The 14,504-nt window shown below is 44.5% G+C and overlaps 1 protein-coding gene across 6 annotated transcripts in view; it reads right to left on the bottom strand.

Moving 5' to 3' along the window:
* LOC147634864 (CBS domain-containing protein CBSCBSPB3-like) overlaps window positions 1-12,963 on the bottom strand; it is a 35,344-nt gene extending 22,381 nt beyond the window's left edge. Inside the window, exons 1-2 of one of the 6 annotated variants that reach the window (XM_086804066.1) lie at window positions 12,821-12,963; window positions 12,340-12,513 (exon numbers count right to left, since the gene is read on the bottom strand). In XM_086804066.1, coding sequence (XP_086660192.1) covers window positions 12,340-12,485 — 146 coding nt within the window. In that variant the 5' untranslated portion in view covers window positions 12,486-12,513; window positions 12,821-12,963. Of the gene's footprint in view, window positions 1-12,339; window positions 12,735-12,784 lie in introns of those variants that run through there. The other 5 variants (XM_086804064.1, XM_086804063.1, XM_086804065.1 and 2 more) reach the window with 5 other exon arrangements.
* Between the last annotated feature and the right edge of the window lie 1,541 nt (window positions 12,964-14,504).

Here is a 14,504-nt window from a genome sequence, read left to right as displayed (position 1 = left end):
TGCAGAAGGAAGCCTGCTGTAAGCGCCAAAAACAGCCTGATGTAAGGCTGATGTGAGCCCTGCAGAAGGCGGCCTGGACCAGCAAAGGAAAACACTGATGTGAGCCCCTGCTGTAGGCGGCCAGATGGTACCTGATATGGCGATGAAGTGGTACGTTTATGATGAGGTATAGGCAATGCTATATATAGTGAAGGGGGGGTGCTAGTCAGTCACCATAAAGGTGTAGGCCAGCAGCCAAGACAAAAAAACCCCAAAAATAAAATATAAAATATCCAAAAAGTCTCTTTTTAGGGCTGGAAAAAGGGTTGTTTCTTCACAAGGGTTTCATGTGGAAACAGGTCGTAGGTTTCTCACGGGAACATGTTTTTGGTTTCTCCAAGAGATAGACCACATGCAGGCAGTGGTTACAAGAATGGACACATGTTTTGTACAGCCTTGCTGCTAATTGGACAGGGGTCAAGAGATTCCATGACTGAGATGGATAGTACCCTTAGGCAGAGAGAGATGGTACAGGTGTTGCAGGAGCACTCTAGCTCCCCCTGTTTGTTTTCCTTTTCTAGGTCTTCAAAGGTGTTGAAGTGTTTTGTGTCCCAGTTTGTTTTGCATTGCCCTTTGGTTTTGTCTGAAGGCCAAGGCCGGTTTACATAATGGTTACTGGGGCTTTGGACACATTCCCAGTAATCCTAAAAGTGTATCTATCCCAATCAATGTCTAGCTGGAGCTTGTGAAACCATTGAATTCCTAAAATCATGTTTTCTCCTACAAGAGGGGAAACAATAAAGTCTCACACAAACTCTATGCCATTTAGCACCTTGAGATTCAAACTTGATGCTCGTCATCATGTCTGTGCTAAAACCGTCAACCTTCTTGTCTACCGAAGTCATCAGGAACTGGGCTCGCTAAGCGGCATGTTCTATGACCACATCCTCCGTGCTGCCACTATTAAACAAGACAACCACTCTCTGGACACCTATGTAGCCGAATGTCTTAAGCAGTTCGTTAGACTCATACTCCTGGTCTTGCGCCCTTCTGCTTATCTTCGAGCTCCCGGCTAACAACTGCACCAACCGAAGAACTGGGGTCCAAAGAACTAGGGCCAACCACTGGGGTCTGTGTCGGAGCAAGACTCACCACGGAAGCCGTGGAGGCTCGGGTGGTAGTTTGCGAAGTGGTAATCTTCTTTGGACAATCCTTAGAAGTGTGTCCTTATGTGTGACAAAAGAAACACCTACCCTCCTTGTAGTGAGCTGTCTCTTCTACACTCAGTTTCCCACCGGTCTTGCCTGACTGAGCTTTCTAGTTTGGAGTAAGCTTGTACGCATTAGTCGAGTTCTCTCCCGTGCTCTATCCTGGGGAAGACCCTGTCTGCTTCTAGCCTTTCCCCCCCGAGGCGGGTGCCTTGGGAGTGGAAGGTTGGGAAGTCATCTCAGCACTCTGTGTGTGAAAACAACATTTTGTCCAAACTAAAAAAGGGAATTTTTTGGACATTTATTGGTTTTATTTAGGATTTTTTGTCTTTGTTGCTAGCCGACCTTTAGGCTGACAGAAACCAACAACACAAATGAAAAAAAAATCTTTCTTTTTTTCTAGTTTTTTTGGCTGAATCTTCACACCCGAAGAAGGCTCTAATACCAATGTAACATGCAGAAGCTCGATGGGTAGAATCACTAAATTCAATGGACAGAATTCAGCAATCTTTCACAATGAAGATAACACACAAGATAGAGAGAAGTGCAGAAATAGAGAGAGAGAGAGAGAGAGAGAGAGAGAGAGAGAGAGAGAGAGGAAGTCGGACACAATATTGGGTCTCGAATACCCCCTGGAGGGCCCCTACCACGAATAGTGTATTTGCTTTATTAGAATGCTAAGAGTGAATTTTGGCCTATGCTATTTATAGTGCCATCTAGTGCTGGTCAACAAGGGTCAGCCTGCTGGAAAATACCCCACAAACTGTTTTCATGCATTAAATTCATGTGTTTTTCCCATTTGGTCTTGGCCATGATCTGGCCGCCTGCTATGGCCAGGCCTGCATGCAGCCTCTAGGGCTGGGCCCTGGCCAACAGGCTGCCTAGCTGCCCAGGGGCTGGCCGACCAGTTGTGCAGCCCCTTCCAAGGGCTGGCTGACTGGGCTACATCCCCCTTGCCTGGCTGCCCAAACCTCCTAAGGCTGGCCAACAAGGCCTATGGGCCCTTGAGGCTTGGGGTGGCCTAAGGCCTACCCCATGCCCCAATCAAAGGATACAACACCCCTTTCTGGGGTAGGCCAAAGGGCTGCCTCCCTTCTACACGCAACTACATGCTTCCTACAAATGTCTGGTATCTGGTTGCAAACCAAACACTCAAAACACCAGACATCATTCCAAAGGGAGACTCACAATACGGACTCGCACTACTTCATGTGCACGACACTGCACACCTAACCAAGACCATGTACAGGACTCGTACACCTGACCTTGGACGCTTAGAGTGGAATCTTGGCTGAATCGTCCCAAACTGGGCCTCACATGGGACCAATTTCCACTCTAGGTCCTACACCTGTTGTACAGATATGTCCACGTGGCATCCACGTGCGGGATGCACGTGACATGTTGATTCATGACACGCTACTCGCATTCACAAAGCATATGGTATTCGGAAGAGCTTATTGCCTTTCCAATGGAGGGCTTAGGGAATGCAAGAGAGGAGTCGGAATGACTCAAGGAGTCCGGCATTTTTAGGCCAAGGATTGAAGGTGAGTTGGGAGAATGATGGGTTCTCTAGGAACAAGTTCCTTCAGTTGTTGGTAATCTTTAGTGAGCAAGAAGCTCTGTGATTGAAGGACAATCTCTCACTTCCAATGAATTTGGACAACCTTTCTATTAACATCCACAGCAGACTTCCAAGAAGTCAGGGTTCTAAGAGTAAAACAAACTTTGATGGAAGTGTGGAGTAAGGATTGAGAAGGGAGTTGGCAACTATGCTTCGTCCAATCGGAAGCAATTGTTGGGTTTAGTCTTATGTGAGAATTGGGCGAAGGAGATCTTATGATTGAACACAAGCTCCGTTTAGCTTTGGACAGGGGAGATTTTGTGTTTGGTATATTGCGCCTTGAGTACATGGTACGGACTTGGAACACTTCTCACACGAACGACTGTTTCACATGCATGGACGTGCGTGAGGTGGGAGAGGTGATACAACTTGTTACCTGAGCATGAGTTGTTTGGATTTGTGATGAGGGTAATGAGATACTCGAACTTATTTTCACCAAGTGGGCTAGTGTTTGCTAACAATCAATGCAGGTTGTCATTGTTAGAATTGTGCATCTCAATGTATTTATGGGGTTTGCCTATTTTATGGGCTTTTATAATTTTCTCCTATTTTTAGTAAGTCGTGGCCCGTGGGCAGTCGGCATGTTCACATATGCACTATAAAAGGGGTCTTCTCATATTCACTTGATGTAGTTCATTCCAAGCACAGTGCAACACTTTCTTGCTGGCTATTGCCATTGTAAAGCTTCGTGCTATTATAAAAGGTGATCTTGTCCACAAGCTCTCTCTCCTTTGCTCCGTCTTCTCTCTCTTGTTTAGTCTACACTTCCGCCTGTGCATACTCCAACATGGTATCGATCGCTTAGGTGCCTAGCTGCATTCTACAAGGCGACTATGTTTTCTTCATCTACTAGCTTCGTTTCTAGCTTCTGAAGCCGACTCGTCTGCTGGCTGTGTTTCTGGCTCCTTAAGGCAAATATTTCTTCTCCTTCCGCTGCTGCGTTTTCTGGAGATCCAAACAGTGGCTGCCTTTTCTGAACATAGCTGCGTTTTTCTGCTCCTGTAGCTCTTCTTCATCTGCGTTTTCACTCCCTGGGCTGCCCTGCTGCTGTTGCTTCATACCAAGCGTCATCGGCAAGCTTCTTGGTGCTGTTTTTCAGCGTTTGATTGCGGTGAAAGAGCTGATTTCTCTGTTTTTACAACCTGGTCTGCAATGGAAGGTGTTCTCTTCACATGCGGTGCAACCTGACAAGCTGCCCCGACATCTTTGCTTCTTCCCCGGCTTCCCCTCCCTCCGGTTGGGTGTTTCCGGTGAGTTTTGGTGGACTGTTTTGCTGCTGTCCAGCCTCTTTCTCTCTCAGATTTGAGAGGGGGCTGATTGGTCCTGGTGCCTCGCTTCGTTGGAGAGTGCTCAAGAGGAGTCTTGAAGTGCTGAGATTTGTGTACTTTATTGCTGTGGATATGGCTTCCCCCTGTGTTGGGTTTTATACTGTGTATGCACCCAGAGGAGTGCTAGTGATCATCAGTAGATTACTGGGGCACTTTTTACTTCAGTTAGTGGAGGTTTTTTCCCCCAGTTTAGCTTAGTTTCACTTATAAGCAGTTTATAGGTGTTTTGGTCCACCCGGCACATTTTATGGCCGGACATGTGAACACATCTCTTTAGGTCACTTATTATGTGGCTATTGTACTTCACATTTTTATCAGCTGAATACACAAAAGTCGTGTTCCCTCTCTGTTGCTCTCCACGCCTGTTTGCAGCATCTCCAAACCCTAACCCTAACACTCCTTTGGCCTTCATTTGGTATCAGAGCTGTGTTGGCCTGCCATTGCCCAGCTTGTACACAGCCGCCTTCTGTTACTGTCCGTACATCATTGCCCTGCCCGTACACACACTGTAAGCGCCGCCTTCAGCAGGTACACCACAGCCTGCAGCTTCCGTACCAGTTCGCAGCCGTCAGCAGGTGTACTGCAGCTTTCCGTACCAGGTACCTGTTCGCCGTCAGTACCTGCTGCTCCGTACATCTGTGCCTGCTCCGTACCTGTCAGCGCCGACTGCATCTTGTCAACGCCGACTGCACCTATCAGCGCCCGTAGCTGCTCCGTACATCTGTACCTGTTCCATACAGTCAGCGCCGACTGTACCTGTCAGCGCCGACTGCATCTGTCAGCGCACGTCAACTGGCCTCGTACTGCACTGGTCGGCTGTATTCAGTCGACTGCTTCTGTACCCGTACTGTACCTGCTTGCAGTGTAGCTACAATGTACCCGTACTGTACCTGCCTGCAGTGTACCTTCACAGTACCTGCACAGTATCTGCCTGCAGTCGCCTTCAGTTCTGTAAAGTACAAGTCGACTGTACCTGCACAGTACAGTCAACTGTACGTGTTCTTTTGGTGGATTGTACCTGCATATGTACCACAACCTGCTCAGTCAACTTGTGGTAAGCATTAAAAATTTTGTTTTTGGGCAATACTATTTTCTCTGTGAAAATCTATAGGCACTACAGGCAGACTTTCTAGCAAAGAAGTCTACAGATTTTTTGCACAGTTTTGGGTGCAGTAAATTTGGGCATTTTTGGGGCATTTTGGCATTGTGTACGCCATTTGCTGCTCTACTCAGTCATTGGTGCATTGAGCTGCACATTCAGAGGATTGAGAGTGCAGGCATATTTGGGTGAACTGTATTCAGTGGAGTACAGTTGTTTTCAGGGTTCTTGCTATTGGGTTTTTTGATACACAGGTACAACATTGTGCGTAGGCATAATGGCAAATCAACAGCAGAGTGATGTATTCACGTATTTGTCTAAGGAAGACAAATCGGACGGCACGAACTACTCCTTGTGGAGTTTTATGCTGAAAAATGTGCTTGTGGCAAAAGGTCTTTGGGATTTTGTTAGTGGTGATGAACCACGTCCAGGTCCATTGGCTCCAGAGACTCCTCCCCAAGGGGGTGCTCGTGGACGAGGACAACAAGTACAGGCTCCAGGGCAGCCATTGCCTGTTCAAAGAACAAATGCTCAAAAGACATGGGATGCCAGGGATGCACAAGCTTTGTCACTCATTGCATTGTCAGTACAGAGGTCTATTATACCTCATATTCGTTCAGCTGGCTCTTCACAAAATGCATGGGTGACTTTGGAGCAGATGTATGCTGCTCGTAATGAGACTAGGATCTCATTTTTGAAAAGAGAGCTGGAAAATCAGAAAATGAATGAAGGAGATGATATGTCTAGCCACTTAAACAAGCTGCAGGATTTGAGAGAGCAACTCATCAATGTGGATGAGATTATTCCTGAGACACAGCTTGTGTCCACCATCTTGCACTCTTTGCCAAGATCTTACTTGGCTTTTCATACCTCTTTGAACCTCAGCATGAGAAATGCTGTTGAACCCCTTAAGTATCAGGAACTTGTTGCTCTCTCGCTACAAGAAGAGCAAATGAGGAAGAATATGAATATGAACACACATGCTGAACAAGCATTTACTACAGGTCAAAAGGGGAAAGGAAAAACTCAGCCAAAGAGTTCAAATCAGAATTCAGGTGATGGTGGTTCTTCTCAGGATACCAAGAAAGGTGATGGACAGCCCAAGAAGAAGGGAAAATGTCATTACTGTAAGAAGCCAGGTCACTACATCACTGAATGTAGAAAGAGGATTGCCAAAGAGAAGGCAAAGGAAGCTGGGATGTCTGTAAATGATGCTTCTAAAGCTCCTCCAGAGATTGCTTCTTTTGTTGAGGACAGGGATGACTGTTTTTATACATGCAGCTATGATGCCTCTTGGTCTTCACAGGCACTCAGTATGACAGAGCATGCATGTACTTGGTATTTTGATAGTGGTGCCTCAAAGCATATCACATCTCGCAGGGATTTGTTTAGTCATGTTGGCCCTGCCCCTGTTGGCAAAACTGTTCAGTGTGCCAACAATGCTTCATATCCAGTTCGTGGCATTGGGGAGATTCAGCTCACAGCCATTGATGGCTCCATTCTCCGCCTTACAGATGCCTTATATGTACCAGGGATAAAGAAGAATTTGTTGTCCATTTCTTCTTTAGCACATTGTGGTATGCAAATTCACTTTGATGATGACAAATGCATGGTCAGAGACAAAGCTAATGCCTTGACCTTGATGCTTACTGGTACATTATGTCATGGACTTTATCAGTTGGATGCATTTCAGCCAGTGGATCAGTCTGCTTATAATGCATTCACTCTTACTCCAGCTATGGTTGATGCGGAGTTATGGCATGCTCGCATGGGGCATGTAAATTTTGGTAGTCTTATGCTTATGCAGCGACATAACATGTTTACAGATCTACCTCTCATGGAGAAGCCTCCAGATCACATTTGTGAAGGATGTATTTTGGGAAAAATGCATAGGTTTTCCTTCCCACGTGATCAGGCTCTAAGACCAACTGCAAAGTTGCAGCTTATACACAGTGATCTTTGTGGTCCCATGCAAACGAAGTCATTAGGTGGTTGCTTCTATTTTGCAACATTTATTGATGACTTCTCTCGTATATGCTGGGTCTATCCTTTGACACGGAAATCACAGGTATATGATGCATTTTTGGCCTTTGTAGCACTTGCTGAGACAGAGTCAGGATGCAAGGTCAAGACTCTCCGTTCTGACCGAGGGGGGGAATATATGTCACACATGCTGAATTCCTTTCTTGGGAGTAGAGGTATAAAACATCAGTATACTACTCCTTACACTCCACAGCAGAATGGGGTTGCAGAAAGGAAGAATCGGTCACTCATGGAGATGGCCAGATGTATGCTAAAGGCAAAGAGGCTACCACATATCTTTTGGGTGGAAGCTGTCATGTGTGCTTGTCATATTTTGAATCGATGTCCCACAAAGGCATTGGTTTCCATTACTCCTTTTGAGGCTTGGCATGGCCGTAAGCCTTCTATATCACATTTTCGTATCTTTGGGTGTCTTGCATATGCACACATACCCAAAGAGTTGAGGAGGAAGCTGGATGATAAAGCCACAAAATGCATTTTTGTTGGGTATAGCTGTGAGAGCAAGGGCTACCGGTTATATGACCCACTATCCAGGAAGATATTCACTAGTCGGGATGTGATTTTTGATGAAAAATCAAAAATATCCATGGCTGGTTATGAGGCAAATCAGGCTGAAAATGATGTGTTTGAAGGTCTACTACCTATGGAGTTTCATTCCACAGTTGGTGATCCAACTCGAGGGTACAGGACAGCCAGCAAATGATGAAGGTGGTGCAGAAATTCAGCGGCACATTGAGCCAGAAGCTGAACCAAATATGGGGCAGCAGGCACCACAAGTCAGACACATACCTAGAGGTATTTGAGGACATTACAGGACAGCCATTTAGAGGGTCCTCTTGTTGGTCGTACTCGTAGGGAGACACGGACCAATGAGCATGCACACATCATGGATTTGAATCTGGTTATGGCAGCCAGTTTACAGGATGATGATGAGCCTGATTCATTTGTGGATGCACGAGATAATGTGCATTGGAACAAAGCCATGCAGGATGAGCTTGATTCTATTAAAAGGAATCAAACATGGGATTTGGTTGATCTGCCCAAAGGCAAGAAAGCAATTGGTACTAAGTGGGTCTATAAGTTGAAAAGACATGCAGATGGATCCATTGAGACAGGTACAAAGCCCGTCTAGTTGCAAAGGGCTATGCACAGAAAAAGGGCATTGATTATGAGGAGACATTTGCTCCTACATCCTGTATGTCGACACTTAGGTGTGTCATTGCATTGGCTGCACATCGTGGTTGGGTTGTTCACCAGTTGGACATAAAGACTGCATTCCTACATGGGGACCTCGAGGAGGAAGTTTATGTATATCAGCCCATGGGTTTTGCAGAACATGGTCATGAAGGGAAAGTATGCAGGCTGAAAAAGACCTTGTATGGTTTGAAACAAGCTCCACGAGCTTGGTATGCAAAAATAGATGCTTTCCTACTCACTCAGGGATTTGTGAACAGTCCATCAGAAGCCGCTCTGTATGTAAAGAAAGAAGAGACAGATCTGCTGGTCATCAGTCTTTATGTGGATGATCTCTTGCTCATGGGATCAAATGATGACAAAATTGCAGCTTTTAAAGAGATACTGCAACAGACATTTAACATGTCTGACTTGGGGCTTGTACACTACTATTTGGGCATACAGTTTGTGTAGGATAACAGAGGCATTGGGTTGTTGCAATCACAGTATGTTGCTAAACTTCTGGAGAAGTTTAAATTTCAGGATTGCAAGCCTATTAGTACCCCTATGCAGTCTCTCAGTTGAGCAGATTCATGCACAGCCCGCGGTTGTCACATTGGCAAGCTGTGAAGCGTGTATTCCGTTATTTGCAGGGTACCTTGTCTCTTGGATTGCTTTATCCTGAGGAGGGTGACATGCAGTTATACGCTTACAGTGATTCAGATTGGGCTGGTGATTTTGATACCAGACATTCCACTAGTGGAAATTGTTTCTTTCTTGGCTCTTCATGCATTTCTTGGCTAAGCAAGAAACAGACCAAAGTGGCCACTTCGTCTTGTGAGGCAGAGTACAGAGCAGCCTACACTACTACTGTTGAGTGTGTTTGGCTGCGTCGTCTCATGACTGATATGGATATTTCAGTGGAGGAGCCTACACCTATCTATACTGATAGTTAGAGTGCCATTGCTGTGGCCAGGAATCCTGTGTTTCATGCTCGCACAAAACACATTGAGATTCACTATCATTTTGTTCGGGAGAGACTCCAGGCAAGAGATATCAGTTTGATCTACTGTCCTACAGATCAGAATGTGGCAGACATCTTCACCAAGGCATTACCACGTCCGAAATTCGAAGCATTCCGCACTGCTTTGAATTTGTTTCCTTTTGGTGGATGATGTACAGTGATCACATATCACTCCAAGGGGGTTTGTTGGGTTTTATGCTGTGTATGCACCCAGAGGAGTGCTAGTGATCATCAGTAGATTACTGGGGCACTTTTTACTTCAGTTAGTGGAGGTTTTTTCCCCCAGTTTAGCTTAGTTTCACTTATAAGCAGTTTATAGGTGTTTTGGTCCACCCGGCACATTTTATGGCCGGACATGTGAACACATCTCTTTAGGTCACTTATTATGTGGCTATTGTACTTCACATTTTTATCAGCTAAATACACAAAAGTCGTGTTCCCTCTCTGTTGCTCTCCACGCCTGTTTGCAGCATCTCCAAACCCTAACCCTAACACTCCTTTGGCCTTCACCCTGTACGAACAAGGATGACAAGTTGGACGGAACCAACTATGCACTTACTTCAGTAAGGAAGAAAGGTTGGAGTCGATGCTTCTCATGTGGGAAGAGAGGACATATGTCCAAGGATTGTTTGTCCAAGAAGAAGGACAAGACAAAGGGCAAGTCTTCATCTCAAAAGAAGGGTAAAGACACGACACACGATAGTAATACAGATACTTCTAGTAACACATCTAGGGCGCAGGAGAACCAAGATGGTGTACTTCTCTAGTATACATGGAGTTTCCCCCATGTGCTTCCAGCCAGAGAAGGCTTGTGGGTGGGAGAGGGGGCTGGTAGCAGCTCCATTTGCTGGTGCAGGAGAACCATGAGTTGAAGTTCCAAGCATTAAAAATCTGGCAAGACATGGTCATCTTTGGTGTAGCTGAGATTATGGACTGGATATATTCCGAGATCATTGTTCGAGGCTTTTGGGACGTGATGTGTTCAGAGTCCATTGTTGGGGATTATGGGCACGATGTATCCAAAAGCTCATCATCTTATTCTTGGAGTTCACTCCACACTTGTGTGGGAATTCGGAGCTAAGCAAAGTTCCTTGCTATTTGTGGTGGCATTTTATTTCAAGGAAACAGGTTGGCAGATGCTCTCTCCGAGGTGATTCCAGTATCTGCAGTACTGGAGGGTCCATGGTTGCATCTTCATCAGCTTATCTTCTTTAGACTCTTGCACACTATGAGCCGTAGAGAGGGGGTGTTAGAATTGTGCATCTCAGTGTATTCATGGGGTTTGCCTATTTTATGGGCTTTTATAATTTTCTCCTATTTTCAGTAAGTCGTGGGCAGGTGGGCAGTCAGCATGTTTCTACAGGCAGTAGGACAGTTCACATATGCACTATAAAAGGGGTCTTCTCATATTCACTTGATGTGGTTCATTCCAAGCATAGTGCAACACTTTCTTGTTGGCTATTGCCATTGTAAAGCTTCATGCTATTATAAAAGGTGATCTTGTCCACAAGCTCTCTCTCCTTTGCTCCCTCTTCTCTCTTTTGTTTTGTCTACGCTTCTGCCTATGCATACTCCAGCAGTCATTTGGTATGATAGTTGAGTTGTGCCATGGATCTGTGCTAGAGTTATTCTTGTAGAACTTGTTGCACTTCGCAACCGAGTGTGATTGGGACCTCTTGGATTGGAGTCGACGAATTATAGTCAAACGTTTCAACTCTTAGAGGAGAGTTGGATTGCATTGGCAATAAGCAATTGGATCTTTGTAACAAGGTCCACAAGAGGAGTTTCATAATGGCTTAAGTAAGAGCCAAGAGACTCGAGTAGATGCTATGAGTGATAGTTAGGATCCGAGGAATTGCTTACAGTGGTTTAATTTGCTTACATATTCACAAGGACGTGAATCTAATAGAAGGGGGAGATAATGTTACGTTCTGACCAGCCTATTATAAAGAGCTGCCAAGGGCATGCAAGTTCTCAGTGCGCCATGGAGCTGCAAGCGGGTGGCTCAGCCTGGAGGTATGGGATGCCAAGTTGGGGTCATCTCTGTGCTTGGCAAGCTCGTGAGCGACAACCAGACGTCATGCTCAGGAGTGGTTCAAGGCACTGAACCTACTGTTAAGCGAGAAGTCACTAGCCACAATCCATCACGGTCATGTGATGCATATGAAACCTTTGTTAGGGTTTCTCATCTAACCCTAGCCCTCTGTGGTTCTACCTCAAATAATCCTTGGTTAGGTCTATGGAGACCTTACACAACCCATGCTGTGACCTCTAATCTAATAAGGTTTTTTAGGTGCAAAAGAGGCTATGTGAATGCAGTTAAAGCAAAATGCATGTTAACATAGTTAACATAAAGTTGGCAGACTAGTCGGCCTACTTTGCCTATAAATAGAACCCCTCCTCCCATTCCACACATCTTCTACAAGCCTTTTTTAGGAGCAGCCAGTAGATCAAGCCAAAGAGAATCGCAAATAGCAATTAACACAAATCAGTTCAAAACATAAGAGATTGGGATAAGGGTTTGTTGCTCTATCAAAAAGGAGTAAAGTGAAAGTTCAATTTTTGGTAGGATCTACTGAGGATCAAGTCTTTTAATGTCATTCTCTTTCCTCTCTTCCTATACTCTCTATATATTCACGATTGTACTTCAAAGTGTCTTTCTCTCTCTCTCTCTCTCTCCCTCTCTCTCTCTCAAGGTTCAAAGATGGGGGTGGATCATGGCACATCTCTAGAGTGTCTCCCACGTGAAAGGGGCCCTTCACTTGCTATCGATGTTCATTCCGGCGAATTTTTATGTTGAGATTCAAATGGATTGCCAGTGACATAATAGCATGACAAGAATCTACGCAATTTGGTTTTCTTACGTGGAGCGTGTTGGCTTGCGACGGCCACCCATGCTTCCATTCTCCGAGGGCGGCTTCTTTCGAATGAGAGAAGGTCCCCTTTTAGCTGTGGTGGAGCTCTGCCATTTTGTCAAGCCGCCACCAGGAGCAGGCCCTTGTGTAGACATGTTTATAATCACTCACAACAAACAAACACTGCAACAGGCTGCTGGAAAATTAGGCTTGCTGCAGGCAAAAGAGATTGAAACAAACCTTAATGTAGCAACAGATAAAACATACAAAAGTGAGAAAACCCTCAGATTTGCAAAACCATCAGGATTAGCAGGGATTATATGAAAACCTGGGCTCATTTACAGGGGTTTCGAACAAGCCTAATGCCATTAGCTGAAACATACCTTAATTGAACACCGAGTGAAACTAACCTAGGTTGAAAACAAACCCTAGGTTTAACAAGGATTAAACTAACCATGGGTATAACAAGGATTAAAACAAGCTTACGTACGTTGAAGGCGACATCTGCTGCAATGGTGGGGCGAAGAAACAAAGAGATTCAAAATATGATTTCATATTGTTTGCAGCACTACTCAACCCGCTATAGCTGTTGGGGTATGTAAAATAAGAGGCTAAAACCAGGAATAGAAATCTGAATATAAAAGGTCAATTGAATACAAAAGGTCAGAAAGGGTCAATAGAAGGGATTTTTTCTTCTTATTTTTTTGAAATCCTGGATTTCTCTTTTCTCTCCTCTCTTTGTGCCTTGGTTGTCCATGGTTAATATGTAATAGATATTGTTTGTGTACGAGACTCCCAATCTCTCTCTCTCTCTCTCTCTCTCTCTCTCTCTCTCTCTCTCCCCCCCCAAATAAGATATAGTAGTATAGTGGTGTATTAAAGATATATAACTCTCTAACCCTCTCTCTCTCTAAGCCCTAATCTAACCCTCTAACTCCCAAATAAGATATATATGTAGTAGTATATAAAAGAGAAGAGAAAGAAGAGAAGAGAAGAGAAGAAAGGGGGAGTTGCCACGTGGTAGCTCCCAACCTCTCACTAACTCCCTCTCTTTCTAGTTTTGGGACTCTCTCTCTCTCTCTCTCTCTCTCTCTCTCTCTCTCTCTCTAACAGCATACTTCTAATGGAAGAGTCTTAACAGTGCAATAAAAGTACATTTGTTTTATGACCATGTTAGTCATATGTATGGTGATATGTATTGACAATATTAGGCATATATTAAAGTGATAATGTGCCAAATTTTGTCAGTACACTACATAAATTCATATTGTCACCACAATATATGCCCATAATGTCAAGCACATTGGCATAAATGTAAAATAATGACCTTAATATTGTCAAGTACAATAACATATATGTTTTAGGGTGATAGTTCTTGGCAGAAAGGCAATCATTTTCATGCACGACGGATTCTTTTGGACCCTTATGCAAAAGTTTTGGCACCATTCCTACCTGGGCAAGGTGTGAGAAAGATATGCGCTCGTTACCTCTTTTTTTATAAGGCTGTACAAATCTTGTCCATAGCTTTGCAACAACGTCGACATAAAAGGATTTTCATTGGCATCAAGGGGTGACTCTTCTTCCTCAACTTCTAGTCTTTTTTTGTATGCGTCATGGGTTTTTTGCCCATGTTGTCCTCTAGAATCTAAGTTATATTTTTGGATCCTTTTTTATTTTGTAATGCCTTGTTTTCTATAAAAGGCTTCTCCTTATTATTCCCATTTTGCCCCTACTTTAGGCAAGTGGGGGTTGGTATGTCGATGTAGGTTATCTTTGTCCCCTAAGGAGGACTTAACCTTTGAATCCTTTCAACTAAGCCATGCTTTATGAACCTATGAGCCATGCTTTTAGCCTCTTAGCCATGAGCCATGCTTTTAGCCTCTGAGCCATGTTTGTAGCCTTTGACCCATGCTTTTAGCCTCTAAGCCATGTTCATGAGCCACTGAGCTAGTTTTGCGGGGTCAATGTCTGGTCTTTACTTGTGTTGGAGTATGGGACTATTGAAGGTTATGCATTCAACTCCACCATCACTCTAAAGGGGGATTTGTTAGGTATTTCAGAGTTAGTCTGGAGTCTAGTTAAGTATCCTTACTGGTGTGAACACCCTCTTATTTAGGGTCAAAACATAAGACTTTGGTGCCTATAAAAGCATTGCACATGGTGGAAGTATTATC

Source organism: Cibotium barometz, chromosome 10 (genome assembly GCF_041138505.1).
Source record: "Cibotium barometz isolate CiBa-2024 chromosome 10, ASM4113850v1, whole genome shotgun sequence".
NCBI lineage: Eukaryota > Viridiplantae > Streptophyta > Polypodiopsida > Cyatheales > Cibotiaceae > Cibotium > Cibotium barometz.
This window is presented reverse-complemented; position numbering and strand designations above follow the sequence as displayed.